Source organism: Zonotrichia leucophrys, chromosome 8 (assembly GCF_028769735.1).
Source record: "Zonotrichia leucophrys gambelii isolate GWCS_2022_RI chromosome 8, RI_Zleu_2.0, whole genome shotgun sequence".
NCBI lineage: Eukaryota > Metazoa > Chordata > Aves > Passeriformes > Passerellidae > Zonotrichia > Zonotrichia leucophrys.
Genome location: NC_088178.1, coordinates 29,928,709 through 29,951,652, shown reverse-complemented (window position 1 = coordinate 29,951,652; position 22,944 = coordinate 29,928,709). Strand labels below are relative to the sequence as shown.

Below are 22,944 nucleotides of genomic sequence, written 5' to 3'. Positions count from 1 at the left end.
TTGGTTTTTTGTTTTTGTTTTTTTTCCATTGGGGCACAATGCAGGACAAGGTCCTCCCGTGCATCCCTGCTCTCCCAGCTGGAATGGCAATCGAGAGGAGCCGGCCAGGCTGGTGATCCCATCTCCTCTCCCATAAAAGCTGCTCAGGAGACAGGCTGGAGCCGGGGCAGCCTGGCAGTGCCAGGGACAGCAACAGCGTGCAAAACCATGGAAAAGAACGAGGAGAGAGAGGTTTTCCTGGTGCTCTCAGGGCAGGGATGCTCCATAGGGACGTACTCTGGGCAGAGGGATAGGGATGAGCGCAGCATCTTCCCCAGTTTTCCTGGAATTTTGTAGAATCCCAGCCTGTGAGGGACCTTAAAGCCCATCCCATTCCATGGCAGGGACACCTTCCACTATCCCAGGCTGCTCCAAGCCCTGTCCAACCTGTCCTTGGGCACTTCCAGGGATGGAGCAGCCTCATTTTCCCTGGACAATCCTGCCTCTCCACCCTCATCTCCCAACTCTTCTCCTTCCTGCATCTCCCATGCAGCAGCCCGCATTTAAATTTCAACCCACACCCTCCCCTCCCTCTGCAGACAAATGAATTCCCAGGTGATCAAAGCCCCACAAGCACGGGCACGCCGGGCTCGTCCGGGCAGCAGACAAGTTTTTGCAAATACCACATCTGCCCCTCCCTGACTCCCAAAATTCCCAAATCCTCCATCCCGCCAGCAACCCGGGGAGAAGAGCGTGGCCACGCCCACCATTCTCCTGGCCCCGCCCATCCCCGCGTGGCCCCGCCCCGCCCCGTTCGGGGCGGGGCGGGGCCACGCGGGGATGGGCGGGGCCGATGAGGATGGAGGCGGGGCTTGGCTCGGTGGGCGTGGCCTCCGCTCCCGCTCCGGTCGCCCGTGGAGACACCGGGAGCGGCGCTCGGTGAGTACCGGGATCGCCCGGGACAGGGGGGTTCCCACCGGGAACAGCGAGCCCCGCCATCCGGGACAGCCCGCCCGGCCCCGCGGGGGCAGCGGGGAGCGCCGGCCCGGCCCCTGCGGCCGCGGGGCCTGGCGGGGCGGGCCGGGCCCGAGCGGTGCCTGACGGCTTTTGGGGTGGGTCTGGAGTTTTTTGTGGGGTTTTTTAAGCGGTTTTTGGTTGTGCTGAGGGGGGGTTCCCGGCGGGTGTGGTGTGGTTCAACAAGTGGCGCGGGAGTGAGGGAAAAGCTGCTTAATTGTGTAAAAATTTGTGTGCTTAATTAGGCAGAAATAATCCTAAAATAGGCAAATTTTTTTCTTCCTTTCCTTCTCCTTCCCGCCTCCTTCCCTGCTGACCTTCCCCGTGGCACCGATGGACGCCCAGAGCTGGCGGCTCCGACTCCACGGGGGCCGCCCCAGCTTTCAGCTAAATCCTATAAATTTCCCCGCTTTTAGCATTCCCAACCCGTGGGTTTTCCTTGGGATCACGGAGCTGTGCCTGGCGGAGGAAGTTTCCCACGTGCGGGGAGTTGTGGGCTGAGTGTGGGAAGGAGGTTAATTAGTGGGAAGCGTCATTATTCCAGGAGGTTTCGTGTTGATACTGCGATTACACACCCTGTTGCAGTAATAGGTTTGCTCGGAATCATGGAATTGCAGAACATCCTGAGCTGGAAGGGACCCACACGGATCGTCGAGCTCAACTCTTGGAAGTTTTTAGTTCCTTTAGTAACTTTAAAATTGAGATTCTCTACTGCAAGCTGGAATTCTTTACTTTTTTGGGAGTGGGGGGCAAAGAGGGTTGTGTATATTGTGGTTTTAGCCTGGTGTTTTTAGGAAGGAGCTGTGTCAGGAGGGGTTTAGGGTGGATTTTGGGAAAGGTTCTTCCTGCAGAGGGATGGTGGGCACTGCCCAGATCCCCTGGGAATGCCAGGGCTCAGTGTGACATTCTGGGGTCGTCCTGTGCAGGCCCAGGAGCTGGACCTGATGATCCTCATGGGTCCCTTCCAGCTCAGGATATTCCGTGGTTCTGTGGCTTAATTAGTGTGGCAATTGGAAAGTGGCAAAATGGAATTATCCGGGGTTTTAATTGGCTCGGAACCCCCAGGATCAGGGGCACTTTGACTTGTGTGTGTTTCTGTGGGTGTGAATTGGTTCAGAAATTCTGGATTGGCGCGGTTCTGGGAGTGGAGGGTGGACAGTGGCAGGATTTTGTGCTGCTCGGTGCCACTAAATGAGCTTGAGGGATTAGAGTGGAGTTAATGACTCCTCAGTCCTGTATTCCATCCTGGCTGGGATGCACCACAGAGATTTGGGGTCTCTCTAATCAAGGAGCAATCAATTCCAGAGAGGAACAGTGATGCTCTGGTGCTGGGGCGAGCTCTTTCCATAATCACCCAGCTGGTGGGGATTTTTCCTTGAAAGATTAAATTCTCCTCTTGCCCTGGAGGAGTTTCTTGGGCTCCCAGGCAGCAGAACAGTGGATCTCTCATGTCTCACTGGTGTTAAATCAAATTATTGAGTTGTGCTGTAGGTTTTATTTCAAATATAATGTGATAACTTCTATAAGTACTGAAAGTTCTTAAGGTTTTAGGTTCTGTTGCTGAAAAGACTCGGAATATTTGAACCAGATTCATGTGGAGTTCTCTGTAGCAGGGCCTGGGGTGACACAGTAGAATTACTGAATCCCAAATGGTTTGGGTTGGAAGGGACCTCAAATTCCACCCAGTGCCACCCCTGCCATGGCAGGGACACCTCCCACTGTCCCCAAATGTCCAGCCTGGCCTTGGGCACTGCCAGGGATCCAGGGGCAGCCACAGCCAATCTGGGAATTCTCTTCCCACTCTGCCAGGGAGCAATTCCCAGTTCCCAATGTCCCATCCAGCCCTGCCCTCTGGCAATGGGAGCCTTCCCCTGTGTTAAAAATCCCTATTTAAAAATCCCTCTCCCTGCTTTTTCTGTGGCTCCACCGTCCCTGCAGGAGCTGCTGGGAGATGCTGAACACGACATTCTGCCCTGGGAAGGTGCTCATTCCCTGGCCCCAGCTCCCAAACCCCGTATGTCCCTGCGTGGCCGTGCTCTGTTGTGAAAGCAGGCCCTCGTTGCTGCACAGCTCCGTGCTCAGCCCCAGGAAGGCCCAGCCTTTGCCTTTGTGCCCTTTGCCGGAGCAGAGATCGCGGCAGGGGCGGGGGGAAGCGCTTCCAAAGGTTTGCGGTTATCAGGGAAGCACAGCACAGCCCTGGCCCAGGCACAGAGCCGGCTTCCTGGGAGGATTGAGTTGCTGCAACTCCCTCTGTGCTTGCACAAACGCTGTGGCCTGGCACAGAAATCCCCCTGAGCAGGGCAGGGCTGGGAGTGGAACCCCGTTAACTGGGATGGAACACCCCCGGTGCCTGAAAGTCATCATGGACTCCGTTTTTCTTGGGAAATGGGAGCTGCAGATGTGTGGCGGCTCCTGGGATTGCTGCTCTGCTGGAGTTGTGCAGCTGCTTGGTGAATTTTGCACTTTGGGGCTTGTTTTTATAAACCCCTGCACTCAGCGTTGGGAGCTCTTGGTCCCTCATCATTTCTGCTCCCAGGAATCACCTGGGGGGAGTTTGGAACGGTGAGGCTGCACTGGCGACATGAAAAAAGGAAAGCTGGAAAAAAAAAGCAGAAAGTTTCCATTCTGTGTTTTGCAAGGACTGATGAGAAAGAGCAGAGGCTGTGACAGCAGTGCTCAGGGGTGTGCTGGGATTCCCCATGGGATTTTGGGGAGGGAGGTAGGAGCAGGAGGGTGGGGGAGCAGAGGGGGTACCCATGGGAGGTGGGATGTGGTGGGGTCCATCCAGCCTCTGGAGAGACACGTGGCTCTGGGGATCCAGCATTCCCAGGGGATCCAGCATTCCCAGGGGATCCAGCATTCCTGACTGGGGAGCTGCTGAGCCCCTTCCAGCCAGGTGTCCCCGGGGAGGAGAGGATCCACTCCTGGATGTTGTGCTGACACCTCTGCAGAGAGAGGAAGGACCTGGAGCTGTTGGAGGGGGTCCAGAGGAGGCACCAGGATGGTGCCAGGGATGGAGCAGCTCTGCTGGGAGGAAAGGCTGGGAGAGCTGGGAATGTTCACCTGGAGAGGAGAGGCTTTGGGGTGAGCTCAGTGTGGCCTGGAGGAGCTGGAGAGAGACTTTGGACAGGGATGGAGGGACAGGAAAGGGGGAATGGCTGCCAGAGGGCAGGGATGGATGGGATACTGGGAATTGGGAATTGTTCCCTGTGAGGGTGTGCAGGCCCTGGAATAGAATTCCCAGATTTGCTGTGGCTGCCCCTGGATCCCTGCAGTGCCCAAGGCCAGGCTGGACACTGGGGCTGGAGCACCTGGGACAGTGGGAGGTGTCCCTGCCATGGCAGGGGAACAGAACAAGATCTTTAAGGTCCCTTCCAACCCCAGCCATTTGGGATTCTATGGAAGCTGGGGCCTGGGGTTCAGTGTGCCCCAAATCCCAGCTCCCTGGCTGGGGCTGGATCCCAGCTTTGGGATGTTCCTGGACACCAGCAGCTGAGTATTTTTAGTTGTGTTCCTTTGAATATTTGGTAAAACAGGCAATGTGTTTATATTCAGCTTCCTGTGTCCGTATCAGCGTCTTGGCATGTGCTGCAGTTCCAGGGGGAGGAGGGAAAGGGAAGAAAGTGTGTTGTGAGGGTTATTTGTGCTGCAGCAGCTGAGGCTGCTGGGATCAGCTCCTTGTTTAAACACTGGCCTCAGCTCAGGCTGAGCCAGCCCTGCTCCCCTTTGTTTACCCCCTTTCTCTTCCCATCCCTCTCCCATGGATTTCCAGTCGTGCTGTGCAGGGACAGGTGAGTTTCTGGCACCCTTTGCTGTGGGTGTTTGATCTAAGCCCTGCTGCCCTGCTCTGAGGAGCCCTGCCTGTGCAGGGGCTGTTCTCCTGCCTCTCCTGAGGTTTGGAGGTGGAAAAGCCCCTCTCAGCCCTGCTGGGAAGGGAGCAGCCTGCACTCCCAGCCTGCATTCCCAGCCTGCATTCCCAGCCTGCTCCCTGATCCAGCTGCTCTGTGCCATCACCCCTTTGCTCTGCAGAGCCATTCCCTCTGCAGAGCCACTGGCAGCTCATGGGGGAGGTTTAGTCCGGTGTTCCCATCTAAAGGAGGGTTTTCCTTGTGCCCAGCCACCCCCAGAGCCTGTAACCAGGAGCTTTCCTGGTGCTGTAAGCTGAGGAGGGAACATTCTCCCTTCCAGTTTCCAGCAGAATTCCAGGGGGATGTCCTGGGACCCTACCCTTGCTGCTATAGAAAGATAGGGCAGGTTTGGACAAGATATTAGGGATAAATTCCTCCCTGTGAGGGTGGGCAGCCCTGGCACAGGTGCCCAGATTTGCTGTGGCTGCCCCTGGATCCCTGGCAGTGCCCAAAGCCAGGCTGGACATTGGGGACAGTGGGAGGTGTCCCTGCCATGGCAGGGTTTGGGATGAGGTGAGCTTTGATCTCCCAACCCAACCCAGTCTGTCATTCTGTGGTTGCTGTGAATAATTCTGAGCAGATCCCAAATTACATTTTCAGCTGTTTGTAGCTTCAAGCCCCCTCCCAAGGGGAGGGTTTTTGGTCTGAGCTTGGAGCTGGGATGAGCAGAAAGTGTCGCTGACTCCTGTGGGACAGGGACCATCCTTCTCCCAGCTGAATCTGGTTCACATGTCAAGGGATTCCTCCTGCAGAGCAGGGATGCTGCAGCTGCAGCTGGAACTGCTGCAGAGCAGGAGCAGCTGGCTGGTGCTGCCAGCCTTGGCCACAGGGACTGGGGCCCATCCAGCCGTGGAATTTCCTCAGCCCACGTGCCCTTCCCTGATTTATTCCTTCCCCAGCACTGAGTGGAGGCTTTTGCAGGGGGTGCATTACTGCAGCCTCAAACTATGCCAGCAATGCTGCCTTTGTTGGGTTCATGAGTGGCTTGATAGGAGCTGTGATTAGGCAGGAGCAGCAGCCCCAGGAGCTGGAATCAGTGCTCAGGTGAACTGGAGAGGGGCTTGGGCTGCCTCATCCCTGCAGCTGTCTCCCAGCCCAAACCATTCCTGCTTCTTGTGGCTGTGTTTGCTTCCCCCTCAGGGTGCACAAGCCAATTCAAAAACTCTTCTTGTTTTTCCCTGGCAGTGTCCAGGGGCTGTGAGCAGGTTGGGATGTCGCACAGATAAGCAGAGGAGCAGCTTTTCCATTCCAGCGTTGATTCTGTGCAGCAGTCACACGTCCCCGCAGGAGGTTACGTGTCACATTTATTTATTTTGGTTTCCTTGCTGGATGTGGACAGGACAAGCCTGGCACAGGGACAAGGACTGTGGCAAGGCAGGCTGTCCTTAGCACAATTTATTTTCCTCCTCCACACAGTGATTAGAGCAGCACTTGTTAAAAGTGTGATCCCGTTTCCAGCACGGGAAGTGGGGTGTGATTGTAATGGGAACACTGCCCGTGCTGCCTGCTGCAATCTGAAATGCAGGGAACTCTCAGAACTTTGGGCCTGTGAGCCAAAGCTTGGAATTAAACCCGGGATTTGGTCTGAGACCTTGGGAAAGGCTCCTAAACGGAGGTGCCAGAAGCGAGAATGTGGATTTATAGTTTAAAGCAGAGACATGTTAGCTAAATAAAAGAAGTTCACAGTTTTAGAGTTTAAGAGATAGAAAAAGTAAAAGTAATTACAGAAGTAAACAAAGAGTTTAGAATGCAGCACTGTAAGTTTGTGTGCCATAACATGATTGGCTAAAAGAGCTTACACTGTAGCATGAGTCCATAAAACAAAATATTTAAAGATTGAGTCAAAACATAAATATCCGTGTTGGCAGTGTTTTATTAGTCAATAACTCCTTAAAAAGCCTTATAACTAAGGGTCTTGAGACCTTCTAAACCATGTTGTAATGATAAGAGCCAAATTCCCCCTTCCTGCCTATGCACAAGACAAGGAAAACAAACCACATCATCCAAAACAATTCAAAACTCCTGTCTCTAATTCCTCCTAAAATTCCCAAAGTAAATTACCACAGCTGCCTCCTCGCTCAGGGCCGTCCCTGGGGAATTTCAGGTGGGTTTTTGCCTCCTCCTTCCCTGGGAATGAGGGCAGGGATGGCTGTGGTGGGCACGGAGCAGCCCAGGGCTGGGTGCCAGGGCTGCAGCAGCGCTGGCAGTGCAGGCTGGATCCATGCCAAAGGCTGAAATCCCGGATCTGGCCGTGCCCTGGCCGTGCCCTGGCTGTGCCAGCTCAGGAAGTGCCTCTGGTCCCAGTTCCACTCTTAAAGATCGAGTCAAAGCCATCAATATGGGATACCTGCACTGGGAATGCCAGGGAGGGTGCCAGGGGCATTGCCAGCCCCTGGCACAGAGCTGGGTGAGGCTGCAGGGATTGAGCAGCACAGCACAGCCAGCAGGGTGAAGGGAAGGGTGATTTTATTTGTAAATCCTCTCCCTGCTCCAGCTCTCCCCCAGCTCCCATCACCTGATGGCTCCAACACCCTCAGGGGCTGGGGTTGGAGAGGAGAAGGATGCAGGAGAGCTCAGAGCCCTGCCAGGGCCTGAAGGGATGTGAGGGCTGGGAGAATTGCAGGTTTCTCTGGGCGTGCAAGGCCTGCACAGGGAATGTGAGCTCTCAGATTTACACTGAGCACTGATTGACACCCAGCTGTGAGGACACATCACTGCAGGCTGACAGCTCCAGGGCCAAAGGAATCCTGGAATGGTGGAAGGGACCTTAAATCCCATCCAGTCCCACTCCCTGCCTTGGGCAGGGACACCTTCCACTATCCCAGGCTGCTCCAGGTTTAAGGTGGATTTTCCAATCTCAAAATATTGTTTTTGTGATTAGCATTATGCCACAAGTGCCAACCCATCCCCCCCCCCAGCTTTAGCTTCCTTGAGCAGTGAAATCCTTATAACTTTGATTTTATTCTTGTTTCAGGATCATTACACCGATAAAATCAAGGCAAGCTGGACAGGGAGCAGGTCTGCCTATGTAGGTGAGTTTCCAGTCCACTCTGGTTCTTTTATTTCATGCAAAACACAAAGCAGCATGACAGGTCCCAAACCCTGGTGATTTAATTTTATTCTGGAGCAGAACAAATATAAAGTCCTTGGCAGGACTGCTGACACTTTTCACCTCATTATTTTAACTGCCTGACTGCTTTTGGGTTGGATTCAGGGGGCAGGAAAACCTGCTTTTCCCACAGAAATTAAGCTTTTCCTTGTTTATTCCCCTGACTAGGGGGAATTTCTTACCAGCCTGCAAATCTTCATCACTTGTGGCTTTGCTGTGCTACACGTGTTTTGTTTGACCATCAAAAAACGCAAATTATTCTATATTCCCCCCCATCCTTAAAAACAGGCACCTGGATAAATTCCTGCAGCCAAGGAGGAGCTGAAATCCTTCCCACCTCCCCAGCTGCTGGAGCTGAGCCCCGCGGGGCTCTCCCAGAGCATCCCAGGCTTTATCTGTGCCAGACAAAGAATCTGCTGAAGGTCACAGAGCCTGGGGCCAGGCTGCAGCTGCCAGCACAGCCCTCTCCTGCTCTGCAGCCTGATTTTCATGCAGCTCAAAAGTCTCTTTGCAAATGTCTCTTTGGAGTTTTCCCTCCTTTCCCCTGTGGGGAGGAGCAGGGACCTTCTGTGCCCTGCAGTTCATTGCCTTCTCCAGTGTCTCTAAAATAACACTGCTCAGATGTTTTTTCAAAGTAACCTTGATCTAAAAAGTCGCTTTTTGTGTGTGCTGAAGGTACAAAAAGTGAAGTCAGGAGAAATGCAGAGGAAAGCAAAAGTAGGTTTTTCCTCTGCTCCTCTCCCAGAATGTGCACTGGGTTTGACAGAATCCCACAGTGGGGCTGCAGCCCAGTTTGATCAGCAGGATGGTGCTGGAATAACTTAAAAAGGGAAGGCCATGGAGGAGCACAGCCTTAATTAAACACCCAGAACACCAAGTCCAATTGAAGATCTTGGGAGTTGTCTGTTTCCTTTCATTTCACATCATTAAGGGTTTTAATCCCCAATTAAGACACTGGCAGCGTTATTTATAATTTAAAAAAAAAGGATCTCTAGTGTAAAATCTCTCAGTACTCTCAAGTGTAAATTCTCTGAAGGAGGAAACATCACAAATGGATGTTCTGTGCTTTAGGGGGCTTTCATTCTGTGTTTGCACTGCCAGCACCCTGTGCAAACCAGGTGGATCTGCCACAATTCCCAATTCTCATCCAGCCTCGCTCCAGGAGGGGATGGCAGCAGAGCTGGGCCTTTTCTGCTGCAAAATTGGCTTTGAAATCTGAGCTGCCTGAGCTCCCCCAGCCCCTCCAGCTGTGCTGCACCCCAATCCTCCCCAAAACCTCTGCAGGTCCTGCAGCTGCCAGAGGTGAGCCCTGGGGCAGGATCTTCCTTTCTTTCACCAAACCTAAACTTTTTCTAGTGCATATAAGATATTTGTGCCTGTAAATCTCACCTGAATCCTGCTTAAAAATCCAGTCCTGCTAAAAAATCCAGCCCTTCTCACCTGCTCAAGCAGGGAGCTGCTGCTCACAGCTTGGTTTGGGGTAGGTGTGGAAAAATCCTCCTTGCCTGTGATGGGAGCAGGGAGGTCATGGGTGCCCCCTGTGGGCAAAAAACCCATTTTTCCTGGGGAGTTTGCACTGTGGGTGTTGTGTTCAGTCTGCAAAGGGCAGGAGTGGCTCGGAGTGCTCCCAGAAATCTGTGGAATTTGTCTCTCCATTTGTCTCTGTGCTCGCTGTGTGGGGAATAAGGATCGTGAAATTCCAGAATTTGGTTGGGAGGGCCCTCAAAGCCCATCCAGTGCTCCCAGAAATCTGTGGAATTTGTCTCTCCATTTGTCTCTGTGCTCGCTGTGTGGGGAATAAGGATCGTGAAATTCCAGAATTTGGTTGGGAGGGCCCTCAAAGCCCATCCAGTGCTCCCAGAAATCTGTGGAATACTGCACCATTTGTCTCTGTGCTCGCTGTGTGGGGAATAAGGATCGTGAAATTCCAGAATTTGGTTGGGAGGGCCCTCAAAGCCCATCCAGTGCTCCCAGAAATCTGTGGAATACTGCACCACTTGTCTCTCTGCTCCTTGTGTGGGGAATAAGGATCGTGAAATTCCAGAATCTGGGATGGGAGGGCCCTCAAAGCCCATCCAGTGTCACCCCTGCCATGGGCAGGGCCACCTCCTCATCCCAGGCTGCTCCATCATGGCCTTGGACCCTTCTGGGGATGGGACAAAAGCACCATTAGAAGAGAGTGGACCCAAAAGCATCTGGAATCCCTGCTTTGCTCCACCCTCAGTGTCCTGTTTTCCTGCTGCCCAGCTCCATTTCCATTCTCTGTGGCAGGAGGAGAAGGCTCCAGCCCCGGAGCTTCCACTGGGTGTCAGCACGGCCCTGCTCAGAGCCCTGGGCTCTCCCCTGGGCTGCGGGCAGGAGGAACCAGGCTGGCAGCATGGCCGGGGCAGGGATGGGCTGCTGGGCTGGAATTGCTGCTCCCTCCCTTCCCTCCTTGCCCAGCAGGAGCGCTGGGATGTGCCTGCCTGCTCCCAGTGCTCCCAGTGCTCCCAGTGAAGGTGCCAGTGGGGGTGGGATGGCACCCAGCCTTCCCAGAGGTGCTGCAGGCACACAGCTCAGGCTGCTCCCCTCCACACAGCCCTTCCACTCCTTTTCACCCTGAATAATCATCCATTCTTCCCAAGTGCTTTCCAAAATCCTTGGGCCTGCCAGGGCAGGGCAGCTCCTTGCTGGGGAGATGCAGCAGCTCCATTTGGGTTTCAGGTGGGCAGGTGAAGGTGCCAGTGGGGGTGGGATGGCACCCAGCCTTCCCAGAGCTGCTGCAGGCACTCAGCTCAGGCTGCTCCCCTCCACACAGCCCTTCCACTCCTTTCCACCCTGAATAATCATCCATTCTTCCCAAGTGCTTTCCAAGGTCCTTGGGCCTGCCAGGGCAGGGCAGCTCCTTGCTGGGGAGGTGCAGCAGCTCCATTTGGGTTTCAGGTGGGCAGGGGCACCCTTGGGTGCTCCTTTGTTGCTCCTGCAGGGCTGTCAGGGGCTCTGTGCCTCTCCCAGCCCACCTGGGTTCCTTGTTCCAGGTGCTGCTGTGCTCGGGGGGTGTGCAGGACCAGGGGACACCTCAGCTCCCACTGCGCCCCCAAATCCTCTGCAGCACTGGGGCTGGAGACAGAGCCAGGCACACTGAGGTTCCTCCAGCACATTCTTCCACTGGAGGCCTGAAAAATCAGAGATCAAAACTGGGGAATGGCTCAATTCCCCAGAGTTGGTGCTGCTGCTGCTGTGGAGTTGTTTCAGCTGTTGCTGTGGCCGGTTGTGCTCCCGTGCCTGCTCAGAGCTGAGCTGTTCATTCCTGCCCCCACCTTCAGTGCCAGCCGTGGCCTCCTGCCTTGGACTGGGAGCATTTCCAGGTTCTGCAAGTCCTGACAAAGCCCGAGCTCCCAAGGTGTTCGGTTTTCGGCTGTTTGGATGGCCTGGAAAGGCCCGGGGTGGCCTTGGGGCAGCCCGCGTATCAAAGGACGAGAAGAGGCTTCAGTTCTTTTCTCGGTCTCTGTGTTTATTAATTGTTTATCTAAAAGATTTTCTCTCGGCCCGACAGAGCTCTGCTCAGCAGCCAGCCATGAGCACACTGTGCTGCCCTCCGGGCGGTCACCTATCTTTATACCCAAAGTTACGTATACAATATTTATCATTTTTCCCCAATACCTTTCACCCTTATTGCCCAGTGCACTTTTAGTAATGACCAATCCCAAAGTGCCACCATCACCACAGAAGATGGAGGAGAAGAAGAAGAAGAAGAAGGACAGGACACGCCCCAATTCCTCCATCTTACTTCTCTAAACCCCCCTGTACAGAAATCCTAAACCCTGTGTTTCACTCTCTAATTAACCAATCCCTTCACCATTCACCCCGGTGAAACCCTCCTATCCTCATACAGGTGTCGTCTCCTGTGTAGGATCAAAGTCCAGCCACCAGACACTTCTGGAACATTCCAGGACTCCCGAGCCCCCCAAGGGTGGTCTCGGTGACACCTCAGTGCTGAGGTGCTGAGATCCCACACCAAGGGTGCCCTGTAGGAAAACCAACCCCGGCGTTCAAGTCCTGACCGGCCCCGCAGGGCTCCTGGGAAGGGACCAGAGCACCCTGAGACCAGGGCAGCCTCACCCCGCTCCTCTCTGCCCCTGCAGGGGCCAGCACAGCCTCTGCCATCACCCCCTGCTCCTGCCACCCCTCCAGGGGCCGCTGGGGCTCCTTCTCCCTGTTTCCATAAGGATTTCCCTCAGCTTGGTGCCACTCCCTGCATCCCCTCTTCCTCCTCCCGACAAATCCCTGCATTGGCGCAAGCAAAATTTTATTCCTTTTATTCCTGTGAGCTCTGGGGGGTGTGAGCTGCTACAAGGGGCAGCTGGATTTGGGGTTTGCTGGTGGTGTTACCAAATTGTTTGCAGGGTGCCAGCTGAAGGCAGCGGGATGAGAGCATGCCAGGGAGGAAGGACTGACAACCAGAGCCTGTGTCAGTGTGGTGACAAACCAGACCCAGCTCCAAAGTCTTCCAACAAACAGCAGGGAGGTTGCAGGACTGGGAATGGTGTCACTGGGAGACCTGCAGCACTCATGGTGAATTACTGAAACTAACTCAGGGCTGGGAACGAGCTGGGAGCAGCAGCTCTGAGCTTGTCCAGCTGCTTGTTTCCCTCTTTTCCCCCCATTGCTGTGTATTTTAGACAAGTGGGATCATTCCCAGGGTGGAGATTGTTTCTGGTTTATCAGGCAGCAGCATCCAAACATTTCCGGGCTGGAGCTGCTCCAGCCTGGATTCCATGGAGCAGCTCCATGGATTCCCAGGGACCTGCAGGGTGTGCAGGGCCAGTGGGACATTGGGAACACCCCGTGTCCTTTTCCTGCCCTTTCCTGGGCGAGTTTGGCACATCCATCCTCCTTCCCACCCTGCCCAGCCGGGCTCCAGTGGCTCTGCAAAGGGAGAGCCCTTTGGAACCTGCATTTGCAGGTCAGCTGTAACTTTAGATCCCTGCTGGCAGCCCTGGAAAACAAACCAGGGGCTGGAAAACAAACCAGGGGCTGGAAAACAAACCAGGGCAGGAAAACCAGGGCAGGAAAACCAGGGGCTGGCAGGGTGTTACGCTTGGAGGTGCTGATATTGTCACTGGTGTTGGTTTGTGTTTCGCCCAGCCTGCTCTGTTGATCCAAATTCTGAGTTATTCACCTCAAAACCTGCTTTATTTCAAAGAAGCAGTTACAAGACACCTCTGAGGGTCTGTCCTGCCCCAGCCTGCTCTGTTGATCCAAATTCTGAGTTATTCACCTCAAAACCTGCTTTATTTCAAAGAAGCAGTTACAAGACACCTCTGAGGTTTGTCCTGCCCCACCTGCTCTGTTGATCCAAATTCTGAGTTATTCACCTCAAAACCTGCTTTATTTCAAAGAAGCAGTTACAAGACACCTCTGAGGGTCTGTCCTGCCCCAGCCTGCTCTGTTGATCCAAATTCTGAGTTATTCACCTCAAAACCTGCTTTATTTCAAAGAAGCAGTTACAAGACACCTCTGAGGGTCTGTCCTGGCTCCAGTAGGAGCTGGCTGGGTGTAACTGGAGCAAACTGGGAGCTGAGTTCCAGGCAGAGCTGCTGGGATTTCCAGCAGATCCCCAGCCCTGCCTTAGCAGGCTGATTTAATTACCTTTCCCTCAGCAGGTGCCTCACAAGTCCTGGATCTGAGAGAGTAAATAAGACAGTCCAGAGTTTAATTATCCCGCTGGAGCTGGGCTCTGGCAGGCAGCCCAGGCGGATCTGGGGATCTGCTGCATGGCAACCTCATTACCCAGAGCCTGGGGAAAGAAATGGGGCAAGGCCTGGAAAAAAGGGCTGTTCCCTGCAAGAGGGGCAGCTCCAGCTGGCTGCAGGTGTTCTGAGCCAGGAAAAGGTGCAGGTGTGGCTGCAGGAGGTGCACTGCAAGTTTCCTGTGCTTTTTGCTTCCCCTGGCAGCGTGTGGCTGGTGGGAATCCTCCTGTGCAGTTTGCAGTGGGTGAATGAGAAATAAACCCTTCCCTGGTGTGGGATCTCAGCACCTCAGCACTGAGGTGTCACCGAGAGCACCCTTGGGGGGCTCGGGAGTCCTGGAATGTTCCAGAAGTGTCTGGTGGCTGGACTTTGATCCTACACAGGAGACGACACCTGTATGAGGACAGGAGGGTTTCACCGGGGTGAATGGTGAAGGGATCAGTTAATTAGAGAGTGAAACACAGGGTTTAGGATTTCTGTACAGGGGGGTTTAGAGAAGTAAGATGGAGGAATTGGGGCGTGTCCTGTCCTTCTTCTTCTTCTTCTTCTCCTCCATCTTCTGTGGTGATGGTGGCACTTTGGGATTGGTCATTACTGAAAGTGCACCGGACAATAAGAATAAAAAGGATTGGGGAAAAATGATAAATATTGTACACGTAACAATGGGTATAAAGATAGGTGACCGCCCGGAGGGCAGCACAGTGTGCTCATGGCTGGCTGCTGAGCAGAGCTCTGTCGGGCTGAAAGAAAATCTTTTAGATAAACAATTAATAAACATAAAGACCGAAAGAAGAACTGAAGCCTCTTCTCGTCCTTTGATACGCGGGCTGCCCCAAGGCCACCCCGGGCCCTTCCAGGCCCTTCAAACAGCCGAAAACCGGACACCCTGGCAGGGTGGGCAGGCCTGGCACAGGTGCCAGAGCAGCTGTGGCTGTCGCTGTGTCCCTGGCAGTGTCCCAGGCCAGGCTGGGTGGGTTTGGAGCCCCTGGGACAGCGGGAGGTGGCCCTGCCATGGCAGGGTGGTGGTGCCAGGGAGGCTGCTCTGGCTCTGATCCTTTGTCTGCTTTTAGGCTCTGAGTCAGAGGCAGGGGAGCGTTGCAGCCGTGCCTGCAGCTGCTCTGGGCTTTGGGAATCTCTGTGCCCACCAGCCAGGCCCTGCTCTGCTGTGTCACAGCCAGGGGACCCAGCTTGTCACCAGTGTCCCCACAGGGAACCCCTCCTGCCTGAGTCCCAGCAGGAAATCCTGCAGTGCTTTGGGCTGGAAAGGAGCTGCAATCCCACCCAGTGCCAGGACAGGGACACCTCCCACTGTCCCAGGTGGCTCCAAGCCCTGTCCAGCCTGGCCTGGATCACCAGCCACATTTTGGTTTAGGTGGTGAACAGAAAAACATGTTGAAAATTCATTTTTTGGTGCATTTAGCACAGAAGGAGGAGCTGGGACACCCCAGAGATCCCAAGGGAAGGTTTTGGGATGGGGGAGGCTCCCAGGGCTGCCTGCTGAGCACCAGGGATCATTTCCTAGAAATCAGAGCTGTGCCCTCTCCAAATGAGGGATTGTTTCTTCAGGGAGCAGCTTCTTCTCCTGGCAGATCCTCCTGGCCCAGCAAACCCTGCCCAGGGCTCTGAACCCCATCCTGCAGAATTCTGGCACCTCCAGTTCAATCTGGGGTGCCCTGGGAGAAATCCCATGGCTGCAGCCCGGATCCATTGCCAGGAGCTGGGAAGGAAAACAGATTTATGGGCAGCTGACCTAGTTGCTGTAAATCTCCCTGCAGAAGAGGTTTAGTAATCTTAGGAGGGCTATTAAAGCTCCTGTTTGTTTGGAGATGGGCAAACGCAGCAATTTAATTTTCAAATCTTACGGTTTGGCTTGTTTTGGTTTGGTTTGTTTTTTTTTTCCAAGCATCTCATTTATTAACAAAGCTAAGCAGCTGGGAAAATAAGCACTGGAACTTTCCTAAGGAGGTCAGTCCATGTAGGGTGGGAAGGGATCCAGAGAATCCAACAGCTCCAGGGGCAAAAGGGAATTTGGGGCTCGGAGGGAAGGCTGAGTGTGGCCTTTCCTCAGTTAAATGAGAGGATAATGGGTTATCTTCTAATTCTGCAACTTTTTTAACCTTTTTTTTTAAAAAAGTACTAAAATGAGAGGAATCAGCAGCTCCTGAGCTGTCCTCTCAGAGCTGTATTTGTTACTGGACAAAAACGAATTGCTGTGTGTTGGGTTTTTCACGCTGCAGGTTTTGAATGTTGTGAGGGGAAGCTGCAGGGGCTGGGTGGGACTTTGGGCTCCATTTGTGGTGGATTTGTGCTTTGTGTCCACGTGAAACAGCTCCTTGTTATCCCAGAGAGGGGCTTGGGGCTCTGTGGGCAGGGTTCCTGTGGAGCCCAGCAGTGCCTGTTGGAGTTTCCTGCTGGGAAAATTCATTTTTCATCTCAAGGGGCTCCAGGAGAGCTGCAGAGGGACAGGGGATGGAGGGACAGCACCCAGGGAATGGCTGCCAGAGGGCAGGGCTGGACGGGACATTGGGAATTGGGAATTGTTCCTGGGGAGGGGCTGGGATGGAATTCCCAGAGCTGGATCCCTGGCAGTGCCCAAGGCCAGGGTTGGGAGCACCCATGGATCTGCAGGGGGATCTCTTTCACTGCAGGAAATGAGTTTTTAGCGGCGCCCAACCTGAGGAGTGACTGTGCCTCCCCCAGCATTCCTGCCCTGAGCTTTCCCAAGGAATGTCCCCTGCCAACAGGAGCAGGAAAATGCTGCTGCCAGCCTGCTGGGCTGGCACTGGGGAGCAGCCCTGCTGCCAGGCTGGGTGAGGGAAACCTGAGCCTGCAAAGGGCACGGGGCTGGCTGGGGGCACACACATAAATATATAAATTTATTTATATAATTATTATTTATTTATTATTAGTATTTATTAATATTAATATTAATATTAATATTAATATTAATATTAAATATTATATATATTTATTAATTATAATTAATATATTAATTAGTACTGTTTTATTAATTAAACTAATAATAATTAATAGCATTAATATTTATTAATAATAACTAATAAAATTTTATAGTTAAAAACAATAATAATTAATACTAATAGTAATAATAAAAATCATTTAATAATTTATTGTTAATAAATGATAATAAATTAATCCACTTCTTGTAGGTAATACCCCACCCAATATCCCCTCTGGCATAAGTGTGTCCCCCTCGGACACACAGGAGCTGTCACACACCTGAGGGGCTCACACACAGCTCCCCTCATCTCCTGGAGCTGGGCAAAGCCAGCAGGGCCCTGCTGGGACACAGGCCAGGGACACGGGCAGGGCTGGGCTGGAGCTTCCTGCAGACATGGATCATTTGGAATCCCACACTGGTTTGGTTGGGAGAGGACTCAGAGCCCACTCTGTGCCACCCCTGGCATAGCAGGGACACCTCACACTGTGCCAGGCTGCTCCAAACCCCATCCAGCCTGGCCTGGGACACTCAGGACTAAGGTGGAGAACCAGCCAGGGGTGCTGGGCTCAGCCTGTGCCAGGGGTGGCAGTTCTATCAGCATGGGTGGCATTTCTGTCAGCCAGGGGTGGCATTTCCATCAGCCAGGGGTGGCATTTCCATCAGCCAGGGGTGGCATTTCTATCAGCAGGGGTGGCATTTCTGTCAGCAGGGATGGCATTTCCATCAGCCAGGGGTGGCATTTCTGTCAGCCAGGGGTGGCATTTCTATCAGTGTGGATGGCATTTCTGTCAGCCAGGGGTGGCATTTCTATCAGCCAGGGGTGGCATTTCTATCAGCCAGGGGTGGCATTTCTATCAGCCAGGCATGGCATTTCTATCAGCAGGGGTGGTGTTTGTCCCCAGAAATGTTCCTCAGCCCTGGCACAGCTGAGTCCCCATCCCTGGAGGGATTTCAACCCCTGTGGATGTGGCACTTGGGGACACAGGGCAGGGTGGCCTTGGCAGTGCTGGGCATGGTTGGACTGGATGGTCTGATATTCCAGCCCCAATATCCTGTGGTTCCACCCTGGCTCACTCTGCAGGAGCTTGTCCCTGTCCTGGGGCAGCTCCCAGGGATGTTGTGGCTTTCCAGAACCCTCTGGAAGCCCAGGGGAAGCTGCACAGGGGGATCCAGTGGCCCAAGCTGTGCCACAGCCTCAGAAACCTGCACAGTGTGGGAAATGAATTTGTGAGAATTGTCAAACATATAAAACAGTCAGCTTCTGATGGTGTGAGTTGTAACATCTGTGTTGTCCCAGCCTTCTCGTGAGACTGGAAATGGAATAAAAGTTTTTACCCCACCTCTCAGCTGCCCCATCTCTGGGTCAGAAAGGGCCTAACCTGAGAGCTCAGCAGCTCAGTGCCTTTCTCTGCAGTGTGTTTACCTCAGAGCTGTTTTTTGGCTGATTGCTCCTGTTGGATGCCACAATCACCACGTTTAAAACCCCTTTTTGCAGCGTGTGTGGTGGGTGCCTGTGCGTAGCAGCAGTTGCTGCAATAACAACCCCCGTGTTTCCCTGCAGAGCTCCCCTGCCCCTCTGAAAATGTCAGGCAAAACAGCCACCACGAGCAACAACATCGCGCAGGCCCGCAGGACCGTGCAGCAGCTGCGCATCGAGGCCTCCATCGAGAGGATAAAGGTGAGCTCAGGGGTTCTTCCTCCTCCTCGTCCTCCTCCTCGTCCTCCTCCTCCTCGTCCTCCTCCTCCTCCTCCTCGTCCTCCTCCTCGTCCTTCTCCTCCTCGTCCTCCTCCTCGTCCTCCTCCTCCTCCTCCTCCTCCTCGTCCTCCTCCTCGTCCTCCTCCTCCTCCTCCTCCTCCTCCTCGTCCTCCTCCTCCTCATCCTCCTCCTCGTCCTCCTCCTCGTCCTCCTCCTCCTCGTCCTCCTCCTCCTCATCCTCCTCCTCCTCCTCCTCCTCTCGTCCTCCTCTCTCATCGTCCTCTCGTCCTCCTCTTCCTCCTCGTCCCTCCTCTCCTCCTCGTCCTCCTCCTCGTCCTTCCTCCTCCTCCTCCTCCTCCTCTCGTCCTGTCCTCGGCTCCTCCCTCCTCGCTCCTCCTCGTCCTCTTCCTCCTCCTCCTCCTCCTCCTCCTGTCCTCGTCCGTCCTCGTGCTCTCTCTCCTCGTCCTCCCCCTCGTCCTCCTTCTTGTCCTCCTCTGTCTCTTCCTCCTCGTCCTCCTCCTCCTCCTCGTCCTCCTCCTCCTCCTCCTCACTGCAGGACAGGGACATTGCACAGTGTCTGTGTGGGTCTGGTGTCTTTGTGCACCCACAGCTCAGCGTTCACCTCCTCAAAACTCAAGAATTCCAAATAATGAGCAATAAATAATAACAAATAATAGTTATTAATAATAATAAAATAAATAATAAATTAATAAAAATAAAATTATTAATAAATAATAAATTATAGTAAATAATAATAAATAATATTTCATATTAGTGAATTATACATAATACTAAATAATAAATAATATAATTTATTGATAGTCAATATATATAATCATAATAATATATAAATAATATGAGCAAAAATAATATAGAAATAATAAAATATATAAAATATCTAAAATGTATATTTTAATATATATAGAAATATATATTTACATATATATATTAAAATTATATATAGAATATTTTGTATATTTATAAAGTATATTAATTTTTATAGAAATTTATTTATATATTTATTTATTTATATTATTTATTAATATTAATATTGATTATATTTATTAATAATATTTATTATTATAAATAATAAATAATAGTAAAACAATGAATAATAAATAATAGTGAATAGTAATAATAAATAATAATATTTATTGTTAATAAATGATAATAAATTAATCCACTTCTTGTAGGTAATACCCCACCCAATATCCCCTCTGGCAATAGGAAGCTGTTGCCCCTTGTCCTGTCCCTCCAGGAGAGATGAAAATCCCCCTGGAATTATTTTGAAGCCCTGTGGGAAATGGATGTGTAGAGAATTCTTAGTTTGACAGAAGGCTCACATAGTGTGGATTTGTGTGTAAAGTTTGAGATAAGAAGTGTTGATTTAGAAATGGAATAGGATAGATATTGTTGAGAGAGAAATGGAGCTAGAAAGAAGTTCTAAAGGGTGCTTTTGTAGATAAGACTAGATACTTTGGAGAAATGGAATTATGAAAGATGGACTCACGAGGGGTAATTTGGGATGGTTGGCTTTAAGGTATTTATGGTATGGTAAAAGCTGATAGGTGAAGAAGCGCTTAGGGTGTAGTTAGGAAATGTCAGGTTTGTGATGGCGGTGCTGTGAATCCCTCCTGTTTCCAGAGCCCTGTGGGAGCCAGCTGGGGCCCATCCCTGCCTGGGGTCACAGCAGCCCCAGGGCCCAGGCTCCATCCTCCCCTCATCCCTGGGATCACACCAGCAGGCAGAGCCCTGCAGGGCGAGAGCGTGCCCGGCCCCTCTGCCACCCCACGGGGCTCCCTCCCAGCCCTGAGCCCCATTCTGGTGCCATCTCCATGGCAAACCCCATTTTGTGCTGATTCCTGAGCCCCATTTTGGTGCCATTTCCATGACAAACCCCATTTTTGTTGATTCCCTGTGTCCTGAGCCCCATTTTGGTGCCATTTCCTTTGTGCTGATTCCTGAGCCCCATTTTGGTGCCATTCCCATGTCAAACCCCATTTTGTGCTGATTCCTGAGCCCCATTCTGGTGCCATCTCCATGCCAAACCCCATTTTTGCTGATTCCCTGTGCCCTGAGCCCCATTTTGGTGCCATTTCCATGACAAACCCCATTTTTGCTGATTTCCTGAGCCCCATTTTGGTGCCATTCCCATGTCAAACCCCATTTTGTGCTGATTCCTGTGCCCCATTTTGGTTCCATCTCCATATCAAACCCCATTTTTGCTGATTCCTGAGCTCCATTCTGGTGCCATCTCCATGGCAAACCCCATTTTGTGCTGATTCCTGAGCCCCATTATGGTGCCATTCCCATGTCAAACCCCATTTTTGCTGATTCCCTGAGCCCCATTTTGGTGCCATTCCCATGCCAAACCCCATTTTTGCTGATTTCCTGAGCCCCATTTTGGTGCCATTTCCATGTCAAACCCCATTTTTGCCGATCCCTGAGCCCCATTTTGGTGCCATCTCCATGTCAAACCCCATTTTTGCTGATTCCTGAGCCCCATTTTGGTTCCATCTCCATGTCAAACCCCATTTTTGCTGATTTCCTGAGCTCCATTTTGTTTCCATCTCCATATCAAACCCCATTTTGTGCTGATTCCTGAGCTCCATTTTGGTGCCATTCCCATGTCAAACCCCATTTTTGCTGATTCCTGTGCCCCATTTTGGTGCCATTTCCTTTGTGCTGATTCCTGAGCCCCATTCTGGTGCCATTCCCATGTCAAACCCCATTTTTGCTGATTCCTGAGCCCCATTTTGGTGCCATTTTCATGACAAACCCCGTTTTTGCTGATTTTCTGAGCCCCATTCAGGTGCCATTTCCATGGCAAGCCCCATTTTGTGCTGATTCCTGAGCCCCATTTTGGTGCCATCTCCATGACAAACCCCATTTTTGCTGATTCCTGAGCCCCATTTTGGTGCCATTTCCTTTGTGCTGATTCCTGAGCCCCATTTTGGTGCCATTTCCTTTGTGCTGATTTCCTGAGCCCCATTTTGGTTCCATTCCCATGTCAAACCCCATTTTTGCTGATTCCTGTGCCCCATTTTGGTTCCATCTCCACATCAAACCCCATTTTTGCCGATCCCTGTGCCCTGCAGGTGTCCAAGGCCTCGGCTGACCTGATGCTGTACTGTGAGGAGCACGCCAAGAAGGATCCCCTGCTGATGGGCATCCCAGCCTCCGAGAACCCCTTCAAGGACAAGAAAACCTGCATTTTGTTATAGGGCAGGGGGGCAGCTCCTGCTGCCCAGCCCCTGGGCCAAGCACCACCACTCCCCCAGGTACCTGCACCCCGTGGGCACCCCCTGAGCTCCCCAAGGCGTTCCTGCTGGCCCTGTCCCCCTTAGGAGCTTTCTGCCTCTCTGTCCTGCCCAAGGGAATGGGGTCCTGGTGCCATTTGCCAACTCCAGCACGACCAAAGTTGCCTGAGCTTTGCAGACAAAGCAGAGCTGTAGAGACCTGATGGAATCACTGGGTTTACATTTTATAAAATTATGGATTTTTTTTTTTTTTTTTTTTGTTTTTTTTGGGGGGGTGATGCCTGGCACCTGTTTGTGCACAGGCACGCTCAAAGTGCATTTTCTAGCAAAATCTACCTTGCAAAATGATTGTAGCAGCTGCTGGGGAGCTCCAGGGAGCTCTGCCTCAGCCTTCCTCCTGCTGGCCTCTCATCCCAGGGCTTTCAAAGGACAGAGATGGGAATCAGGGATGTTTCCCCTGCTTTCTGTGAGTTGGAAAAGCAGAATTTCCAGCTTGGATTCTGCTGCGTTTTTTTCTCAAAAAACCACCTCTGTTAGTATAAAACACATCCTCAAAGAGATGAGGAAAGAAAGAGAGGCTGGAAGTGCCCTGGCAGAGCTGGAGGAACGCTGCCCTCGCTCCCAATCCCAGCTGGGTTCTGAGCAGGGAGTCACAACTTGACTCATTTTTATAAAAAAATCCATTTTTAAACAGGAAAAATGCCAAATTAGCTCCAGCTTGTGGTTATGCATCTATAATTGAGGGCCTTTCCATCTAGTATATATTTTATATATACACATAATAAAAAAGTCTTTCTCTGTGTGTGTGTGCAGACATATAAACTTTATATATTAACAGCAAATTTTGAAGGGTTCAAAAATAATCCTGCCTTCAGCTGGCTGCAAATGTCCTCCTGTGCAGGCAGCTGAAGGCATCTGCCAGAACCCTGCATTTCTGGGAGGATATCTGCAGAATTCATGAACCACTTGTCATTTATGTTGCACATTTGTCATTGCTATATGGAATTATAGACCCACTTTTGATAGAGAATAAAAAAAAATTCAACTTTGCTTGACAAATCTCTTTGGCAGAGCCCCAGAAATCAGCCCGACAGAGAAACCTGCTGCTTCCCCTCTGCTTGCCTGCTAATTATTTTTGTAATCAGGGTATTTTTCTAGTGGCGGTTGAAAAAACCCAACGACGTGGCTGTGCACTAATTCCTCCTCACCGTGTGTGTGTGTGTGTGTGTTTGTCACAGCCCTGGTCACAATTAGTGACTCTGTTAATTGCTCAGCTGGGGCTGAGGG

The 22,944-nt window shown here is 52.1% G+C and overlaps 1 protein-coding gene across 2 annotated transcripts; it reads left to right on the top strand.

Annotated features, from left to right (window-relative positions):
- Positions 1-827: 827 nt before the first annotated feature.
- GNG12 (G protein subunit gamma 12) lies at positions 828-22,459 on the top strand. Of its 2 annotated transcripts, none has more exons than XM_064719654.1 (4): positions 828-918; positions 7,876-7,933; positions 18,263-18,379; positions 21,496-22,459. In XM_064719654.1, the coding sequence occupies exons 3-4, from the start codon at positions 18,284-18,286 to the stop codon at positions 21,619-21,621; spliced, it is 222 nt and encodes a 73-aa protein (XP_064575724.1). In that variant the 5' UTR covers positions 828-918; positions 7,876-7,933; positions 18,263-18,283; the 3' UTR covers positions 21,622-22,459. The 2 variants fall into 2 exon arrangements, with proteins under 2 accessions (XP_064575724.1, XP_064575725.1); XM_064719655.1 differs by lacking the exon at positions 828-918 and adding an exon at positions 4,699-4,784.
- Positions 22,460-22,944: the final 485 nt, after the last annotated feature.